Here is a 9,368-nt window from a genome sequence, read left to right on the forward strand (position 1 = left end):
GTTCTTCAGCTTACATTTTTGGAAGACGAGGAAAATCTCCAGTTCAGTCATTTGTTTTTCCCAAGCCTTCAAACTGCTGTAAAGAGTTAGACTCAAACACAACTCAAGCTCCGCTCTGAAGCTAACTACCACTGTATGTTTCAGTTTAGTCTGTAGCAGGATTCGCGTTAAGCTTGCATTCCTTGTAGTTGTCAAAAATGATTCCTCATAAAAACACTTTGCTTTATCTTGAAGCCTTTCACACAGTCCAAGAGAAGGTGAAATCAAATCAGAGGTAGATACTGCTCATCCTCCTGATTCCTAAGAGCTGAATCACTCTGGCTTAGGAGTGAAGGAGATACGTCCAGAGCAAGGTTTTGCTGTCTATAGAGTAGTGATCGACTTAACACGCCTCACACCGCGTGGTCACTGGCAACATTCAGCAACATGCTTCAGGAATTCATCACTGAGTTCATCACTGAAAAACCTCATACAATGAGGGCATCTAAGTTCACCCTGTGCCCTGCCCTCGAGTTCCAAGTCTCCACTGTCCACAGGAGGAGAAGCTTGTTCAGACTGTGAAGATGTCCTTCTTGTGCCTGTTTGGCCTGGGCTATTGCCTTGTAGATGTTCAGCATTTGTCTGCACGTACATATGATTTTGGTTACCTATGTGAACTCTGAAACGACTGTTTGTGTCTCTTGAGTCCTAGAAAGAGAAAACAAGAGCTCTTGAAAAAGATGCAGTAAAAAGATATTCTTCAACAGATTATTTTATCACTTTTATCTGAAACACTGCTCATGGTGTGATCAGAAGATTTGTAATTAAAATACGCATCAGTTTTTGTAATTTTTATTAATAAAGTTGTAAAGACAACTTGTAGGAAACACAGAATAGAGCCACTATGCCACTGTTATAGCCATCCTTCTCTTTCTTCCAAGAAATCACCCTTGCTATGTTGATCCAAAATAGAAGGAAAATGGACTGGGAAAAGGAGTATTATGTGTGTATTGGGAAGCATCTCCACTAAAACTGACTGATATAAGTTTTTGACAGCTGCACTGAGATGAAATGGTTTTAGAAGTACGGAATTATTTTTAAATATACTTAAAAGTAAATTTTAGTCCTGAATCCTGTTGATGTGCTTTAATTGAAAAAGTAGCATGTTGCTTCCTTACCTGTCTTCTTGCTAGCTGGTGTTGCAGGCATGCAATTTCTGCCTGAAGCTCTTGTATTTTGGTCTGTGCTCGTTCTCTGTCTGATCTCTCAGATGTGAAATCATCTTTATAAACTAGGACCTGGAAAACAGAATTCTTATGTTAATATTTTAGGAATTGGAACGCTGGCAGGTTAGATCAAAAAGCTGAGGTTGCGATTCCATTGTTTGTAAACACTTTTTCCCATAATCTCAATATCTTCTCTATCATATCTGTACTTCAAAAGTATTTATATTTCTTCTTTAGATCTTCCATATTTTGTATTAAAGCCAGCAGAATTGCATGCAGATCTGTAAGTAGTGGGTTTTCTTTAAATCTGTTAACTGTCTCTATAGCCAAATGTGGCAAGCCAAGCAGCAAACATCAAAGGAAATCATTTCATTTTCCCCCCTTAGACTTCAGTGGTCTGGAGAGAAACTAAGAATTCCTGCCTCTAGGAAAAAGAAACTTAATGACCTGTTGCTCCAGCATTTGTATGCGCTCATTGTCTCCTTCACTAGCCTTCTTCACATCTTCTAATTCTCTCTTTGTTTTTATGCATTCATTCATTTTTTCTTCCAGTAGCTTGTTTAACCGGAATATCTCCTTGCGCATCAGGTCAGAATTTGTTGGTGCTGAAGCTATGCCGTGCTGCTGCTGCAGTTGTGCCTTCATCTCTTTTAGCTCCAAGTGGAGTCGCTTCACATACTCATCCCTACTCGCATCGTATTTCTGCCATTTGGCATTTAAGTCTTCCACCTGAAAGATTACCCAAGACAGTCATGAAGAACATGAAGACACAAACATGAAGACATAAACTTCCACACTTTCATAGAATGCTTATGTGTGTAGGACCAAAATTCTTTAGAATCATAGAATCATAGAATAGTTAGGGTTGGAAAGGACCTTAAGATCATCCAGTTCCAACCCCCCTGCCATGGGCAGGGACACCTCACACTAAACCATGCCACCCAAGGCCTCATCCAACCTGGCCTTGAACACCACCAAGGACGGAGCATTCACAACCTCCCTGGGCAACCCATTCCAGTGCCTCACCACCCTCTCAGTAAAGAATTTCTTCCTTAGATCCAATCTAAACTTCCCCTGTTTAAGTTTGAACCCGTTACCCCTTGTCTTGTCACTACAGTCCCTGATGAAGAGTCCCTCCCCAGCATCCTTGTAGGCCCCCTTCAGATACTGGAAGGCTGCTCTGAGGTCTCCACGCAGCCTTCTCTTCTCCAGGCTGAACAGCCCCCACTTTCTCAGCCTTTTTTTCATACAAGAGGTGCTCCAGTCCCCTGATCATCCTCGTGGCCCTCCTCTGGACTTGTTCCAACACTTCCATGTCCTTTTTATGTTGAGGACACCAGAACTGCACACAATACTCCAAGGGAGGTCTCACGAGAGCAGAGTAGAGGGGCAGGATCACCTCCTTTGACCTGCTGGTCACGCTCCTTTTGATGCAGCCCAGGATACAGTTGGCTTACTGGCTGCGAGCGCACACTGCTGGCTCACCCTGGCCTAGTGCTGTTCTCCTGGGGTGGAATGCTGATGCACGGAAGGAACATGAAAGTTTTCTTCTGCAGTGTATTTTTAACAACAAAAACCCCAGTATCTTAAACAATAATGTAATTAGTTGTTCCTAGCTAAGGAACAAAGACTGTTTGCTGTGTTGAAAAGATAAGAAGTTTGGCCTTGCATTAAACTGCCATTTAATTAGATTACCAGGCCTTACCTATTCCAAATGTACTGTAATTCAAAATACTTTATAAAATCTTAATCTTGTACAAAATGAAAGTACTCACATGAGCTACTTTTTGTTTTAACATCCTGTTTTCATCTTGTAGGCTGCAGATAAGAGCTTGAAGTGAAGTTTCATTGTCTAAAAGCTGTAATTTTCAGAAAAAGGAAGTGTTAACTTTAACATAAAAATCTCAAATGCTACTTAGCTATGCAGTTAATCTTTTCTAAGTTCCTCTAAAAGTGTTTGTTATCAGTGAAACAAACACATCTAGGTCTATCTCTTTATAGTATATTTCTACATACTAATAGTATAGCCTACATCTTTTATTATTAATAAAGCACAAAGGTATTCAGATTTTTGCCACCTTGGTATTGCTTTTTAAGCAGATCTCTGCGATGTCATAAAAACATATCGGCCTTACCAAATTCTGAGCCTACTGAAGGTAACAAGAAAAATACCCTACATTTTACATGCATGAGGGTCTACCTCATGACAGCATTTTACACGAACTCCATGGAAACTACTTGTTTGGAGTGGAGGAATGCATGACAAAGACACAGATGTGCCTTCATCTTGCTTTGTTGTTACTGTCAATTTTGGCCACTACTAGGACGAAATTACTGAGAGGAAAAAAAGAAACAACCCTGCTTGCTAAATAATTGACTAAAATGATACCTTTTTTTTTACAGTTGTGACATCTGCTTAAAAAAACCCCAGTGTACATGAGTAATATAGAACACTTTTGTACAAAATTCCCTAGAATCAGCTAGTAATTGCATCTGAAATTTCTCTTCTTCAACAGGGAAGTCCCCACTGTATAAGGTTAGCTACTTATTACACGTATCAAAATCAATCAAGTTTCCTGTCTATCAATTACACATAAAATATGATAATACTAAATGCTCCAAGTCTCTTAAAAAGTCTTTTTTTCTTAGATCTAGTCAACCTCTAACTATTTCTTACAGGTAAGTGATGTGAGTAAGTTTTCTGTGGAAATGCTCCTGGGTTATTTCATGATGCATAAGTGCACGCATATGGAGTTTATCATAAAAGCATAGATGAGTGGTCATGTGAAACATAGCATTACTGCTACAAAGCAGTAAGAACATGAAACAATTACTCTTTCTTGTGAGAACTAGCTGTAGCATCCTACTCAATACTCCAGTCTGTTACTGGAGGCAGCACCTCTAATGTTATTTCCTTATGGTATTATGAATTACCTAATGACTCTGAACCATCATGTCTTCTGGAACAACAGACCAGGATCTACCTCTACCCTACACTGGAAAGCTTCAGCTGAGGTGAAGATGCAGCAAAAACACACAGCCATTAAGTACACTGAAATCCAGGTGTTTCTTTGTGCCCCTCAGTAGCATTTCTGCCACCTTCCTACCTAAACCTCCCTGCTGGAGAGAAACATTGCCCTGCACTGGGAAGCTGGGGGGAAACCCCAGAGCAAAGAAACAAAGGTAAGACACCTTGACTTCTTCCCTAACCAGCTTTCTGTAGGTCTGTACTATGTGTACAAAGCCAAATCCTGACCTGAGCACGTGCTAGAGAGTTCTTAATATCAATGCTACTTTAAAATATCTTTGGTTTGTGGTGATTTAGATGCTAAAACAAAAATGAGGAGATACCACCTTCTTAAGCGCAGCACCATCTAGTGATGCACAGAAGCATGCTGTGGTATAAAGAAGATCCCGTCTCCTGTTTATACAGGGAAGAATTGTAATCATGGAACTGCTGAGGTTGGAAGGGACCTCTCAGGATTCTCTTCTCTCAAAATAAAGCCTCTGATGGTGAGACGGCCAAAACGCAAGGCACTGACAAGTGCTTCCATCCTAAATTGTTGGTACTCAGAATTATTTAGAGCTTGCAATGATTGCCTTTTCATCCTACATGAAATTATATAAGGGGATGTTTTTCACCATTCCCCAATTTCAACTATCACATTGTAATTAACACCTTGGAAGGCAGTAAGACTTTAAAGAAATATAGTAGCAGTAAAAATACCTGATTAGGTCTTTCAGCGGGCATTTGGTCATCTGAACTCCCCTTCTCTTTTCTTTGCTTCTCTTCTAGACATTTTGCCAGATGTTGACACATTTCTGCTGTGGAAGCTAATTTACGTTGAAGTTGGTGCATTTCATCAGTGAGTGAACGGCACAAAACATCACTGGTGGCCTGAGCCTTCTCTCTCTCTGCCAAGCTCTTCTGAAGTCGCAAGATTTCTCTCTCCTTTTCATATGGAGGCTGGTTTATCATCTGCTGTATCTCTCCATTTTTCTCCTCTAGCTGCTGGTTCAACTTCTGTACTTCCTAAACATAAAGGGGAGGGGAAGTGAGTGAAAAGTAAGGTGAACTCAAAAGCCAAAATACGTCTTAGACTGAATTCCATATTGCCATAACTCCATATCACTCACTGCAAAGTACTTAAAAAGTAAAGTCCAACTCATTTATAGATAATCACTTGACCTTGGAACTGACAGGTCAATCAAAATCAGGAACTGCTCAGACAGCTATACAAGCAGTTCCTAGTCAGTAGAATGAAGGAAAAAAAACCCAGCAAAAATTCAGGATGATTTTATGATAAGATAAGCAGCAGCAACAACAAAGTAACAACAGAACTTACAAGAAACAAAGTAGTTTAAAACAAATAACTATGGAGCCTGAGAAATGCTCACTGGTCCTGCTTTCTAAATTACCAGATAGTAGAGACTTGCTTTAGAAAAAAGGGGAACTGGAAAGTCATCTTATCAAAACCAGCAAGGTGTATTCATTGCCTGGAACTGTCAGAAGACAAAGCAGAGTGAGCATACACAGCAAGTTTCCCATCTGGGAAAGGATGAGTGCTAAGGACAAGCAACAGTAAATGAAATCCCTGTGCGAGCAGTGACTCTTTTGGCCATAGCTGACTGTCCAAGGCACATGTCCAAGGGGCTTCGACATGCTCTTAGGGAACAACTGTGTATCTTGTTGCTGCATGTTCTTACTGATTTGGATGCTTTGTGGGATCATCCACACTGCATTGTTATATATCCGCAGGTGTTTCGAGAAGGAAGAGGTTTGCTTGCCAACTGGGTTAACCCAGGTGATTCCATGCATCCAAAGTACACCAGTCCCAAGTTTGATATCCTCAAAAGCAGCAGGTACTGGTAACAGAAACCTCTGCAGCACTGCTCCTCCAGAATCAACGATGCCCTGGATGCCATCATAGACCATGAGACAGGTACAAACTTGATTCTACCCTTCCAGTTCTTCAGGAGTGCTAATGGAGCTGTAAGCAACCAGGAGCACTCTTCTTTCCCAGCATGCAGGCCTCTGACTTCACAAAATATCTGCTGTTGTTATTTTTAGTGACAGTGATTTCAGTGTTTCTAATTGGGCATAAAATATTTTTTCTGAAAAAGAATAAAATTAATATCTAACTTAAAGAAATAGCACTTGCTCTTATTGCTGATGTGTAAGTTCTTTAGCATCATGCTAAATGCTAAATTTTCCCTTTGCTATAAAGACATTCAGACTTCAAAATATATCCAGATCCCACAGGTCTGTCATCTGTCTGCAAAGTGTCAGTAAGACCATCTCTTACTACAAATTTCCATATATGAACTTATTTAAATGTATTTTAGGTGAGTGTCATATATGGAAAATGTTTTGCATAAGCATTAGGTCAGGAGATCTCTTACGACAAAAATACGTGTTTCAATTTTAAGCACTGCTTGTCAGTTTGGAAATTATGCAGCTTCATATAGAAAGAGATGCTTTAAAATTCCTTAAGCATTTCAGGTTGAACATGGGAAGGTCTCAATGACAGTAACAAAACCAGCACTTGTGGCAGATGGAAGGGAACACGATTTTGAGACTTTATCTTGTCATAAAAGATACCAATTTCCCTCATTTATCTCCTCACAATCCAGACTTGCCAAGTACTTCTCCAAGTTGAAAAGTGAACAAAACTGTTGCATCTGATAAAGAGGAAGATCTTCAGTAAGTAATATGTAACTTTGAAATTAGGGGGTTTTACTATATTTCCATCTCCTTGTGAGAATAACTGCATGGAGATGTATAATACCACGCTAAGTTTTTGGGTTCGGATGTTATAGTTTATCTTCTTGAATTTAATGCAGTGGACACTACTGTTAGATACAGATGGCTGAGCTGCTTTTGAGTCTGACTCTGGGCACACAGCAAGAAGAACTTGTCAGACCAAGGTCTGTCAAACTGCATTGCAGTGGGCATAACACTGACTCTCCTGTCCTGGCTCACTCAAACCAAGTGGGGAAATTCTGACTGGACACAACAGGAAAATTCTCACAATGAGAACAATCAGCCATTGGAATAATCTCCCCAGGGAAGTGGTGGATTCCTCAACGTTGGACACTTTCCAGATTCGGCTGGTCAGGGTGCTGGGACATCTAGTCTAGCCTGGAAAAGTTGGACCAGATGACCCTTGAGTTCCCTTCCGGCTGGTATTACATGATTCTATGATTGATTCTAAGTTGTCAGCACCCTGGTCTGTTTCCATAAACGGGAGTCTGCATGCAAAAGGCCCACATCCTCCGTTCAAGACAACCACTGCAGGGCACACTAAGCCTAAATTACTCATTTTTGTGTAGAGAGGAGCGCTCAAACGCATCTCCACCGTGACCGCCGCCACCTTTCGCCCAGGCACTAGCTAGCTGTGGGACACTCGCGGTTTTACCTGGCTCAAGGCTTCCACTCTCTGCGCCGAGAGCCGCTCGCTGTCCCGGAGCTGCTCCCGGGCCTGGCCCAGCTGCTCCAGCAGGCTCTCCACCAGCGACAGCGCCGGCTCCGCGCCCGCAGGCCCCGCCTCGCCGCCCGCCGCCGGCTGCGGCTGCTGCGGCCGCCGGGCCAGGCTGCTCCGCAGGTCCCGGATGGTGGCCTCCTTGGCAGCCAGCTGCAGCTGGAGGTGCTTCAGCTGCTGAGCGGACTCGTGGTACAAGGCGCAGAGCGCGTTGTACCGAGGCACTTTATTCTTCAAGCTCTTGTTCTCCCGGTGCAGCTTCTCCAGCGTCTCCTCCACCTGCTTGAAGCGGGCCGCCAAGGGGTCCGTGCTGCTGCCCTCGCTTACCGAGCACATGGCCGGGGAGAGTGAGCTGCGATCCCGCTGCTGCCCCTTCTCTCCCTTCTCCAAGGCGAGCAGTAATCCGGCCAGGTGCATATAAACCCGGAGAGGAGCCAGGCAGGGCTGCGGAGGCTGCTGCTGCTGCTGTTGTTGTCGCTGCTGCTTCGCTCTTCCGCCTTCCCGCCGGGGGAGGAGGATGGCCGCCCTCCTTTAAGGGCTCGCAGGACCCGCCTGCTGCCCTTCCCCACTGCTTTCCTACGGCGCGGGCCGGGCCGTGCTTCGCCCCTGCGGAGGGGGAACCCCGCGGCGGGGGAGCAGCCCCAGGGGCAAGGCCGGCCGGGGAACCCCAGAGAGGGGAAAGAGGAGAGGAGAGCGAGGGGGCCTGAGCCAGGAGAGGGCCGAAAGCTGGGGCGAGCGGCTGAAGGGACGGGAAGTGCGGGCGGGACGAGGGGAAGGCGGCTGAGGGGAATAAGGGGGGGGACGCTGAGGAGGGGCCGCTGAGGGGGCTCAGGGAGAGCAGCAGGCGCTCGGGGAGGAGGGGGCTGTGGCGAACGCAGGAGGCCGCTGAGGGGGAGAAGGGGGCCCGGTGCAGCGGGCAGCGGGGGTCCCTCCAGCGGCTGCAGGACGCGGTCCCCCCTCGTTGCGAAAGCCCCTCGCGTAGCGCCGCGTCCCGGCAGGAGCCGCTGCCGGAACTTCCCGGCCCGGAGCGGGACTTTCCCCGCCGGCGGCGACCCCCGAGACCGAGCCACCCGCCGCGGGCCGCCTCCCCCCGGGTGGCTCGGGCCTGTGTGTGAGCGTCCTGCCCGCCGCCGTGACACCGACCCTAACCCTGAGCGGCACCCCGCGGGGCAGGCGGCGGCAGCTGGGGCCGGCTCTGGCTCTGCCAACAGTGAGGAAGCGTCCAGGACGTGTGGTGTGTTGGATCTGCATCAGTGCAACGGCAAGGCTTTGAACCCAGGCAGAGCAGCACATCTCTCAAAGTCTGCTTGTCTCTGCAAGTGTTTGAGGAGAAGGTTGACTACGAAAGACCTTGAAAAGTCCAAGATCTGCCAGTCATCGGGATTCATGTCAGCCAGTGTTATAAACTAGGATTGTGCATAGATATGAGTTGGTAAGAGTAAACTCAGCTGCAATAAACGGTACCTGTTGGCCATTTCTCTTCTAGATAATTTTGTTATTAGCAGCATAAAGATAGAACTTGTTAACCAAGGATACAGCTATTGGAGAGCTCATGCTGGTGTGCTGTTTCTTATAGGAGGGAAGTATGGTGAGCTGGACTGATGTTGAAGTATTTTTTAGACTGGTTTAGTAATGTCAAAGTTATCATAGTGGTAGAACCATTTAGAAGGAAAACACCTTA

General features: G+C 45.1%; 2 protein-coding genes across 4 annotated transcripts in view; one reads left to right on the forward strand and one right to left on the reverse strand.

Annotated features, from left to right (window-relative positions):
• The window catches only part of FAM193A (family with sequence similarity 193 member A), a 127,974-nt gene extending 120,559 nt beyond the window's left edge, over nucleotides 1-7,415 (forward strand). For 2 of the 3 annotated variants that reach the window (XR_013957123.1, XR_013957124.1), the window contains 6 exons: nucleotides 4,290-4,388; nucleotides 5,002-5,071; nucleotides 5,215-5,271; nucleotides 5,965-6,148; nucleotides 6,840-6,909; nucleotides 7,050-7,415. The gene's annotated coding sequence lies outside the window, so the exon portion shown is untranslated. The remainder of the gene's footprint in view (nucleotides 1-4,289; nucleotides 4,389-5,001; nucleotides 5,072-5,214; nucleotides 5,272-5,964; nucleotides 6,149-6,839; nucleotides 6,910-7,049) is intronic. The other variant, XR_013957125.1, reaches the window with a different exon arrangement.
• TNIP2 (TNFAIP3 interacting protein 2) lies at nucleotides 361-8,180 on the reverse strand. Its single transcript, XM_080620508.1, has 6 exons — nucleotides 7,625-8,180; nucleotides 4,933-5,238; nucleotides 2,981-3,064; nucleotides 1,653-1,934; nucleotides 1,158-1,277; nucleotides 361-687 (listed from the first exon to the last, which is right to left on the reverse strand). The coding sequence occupies exons 1-6, from the start codon at nucleotides 8,102-8,104 to the stop codon at nucleotides 406-408; spliced, it is 1,554 nt and encodes a 517-aa protein (XP_080476634.1). The 5' UTR covers nucleotides 8,105-8,180; the 3' UTR covers nucleotides 361-405.
• Between the last annotated feature and the right edge of the window lie 1,188 nt (nucleotides 8,181-9,368).

Source organism: Psittacula echo (genome assembly GCF_963264785.1).
Source record: "Psittacula echo genome assembly, chromosome: 1".
Lineage (NCBI taxonomy): Eukaryota > Metazoa > Chordata > Aves > Psittaciformes > Psittacidae > Psittacula > Psittacula echo.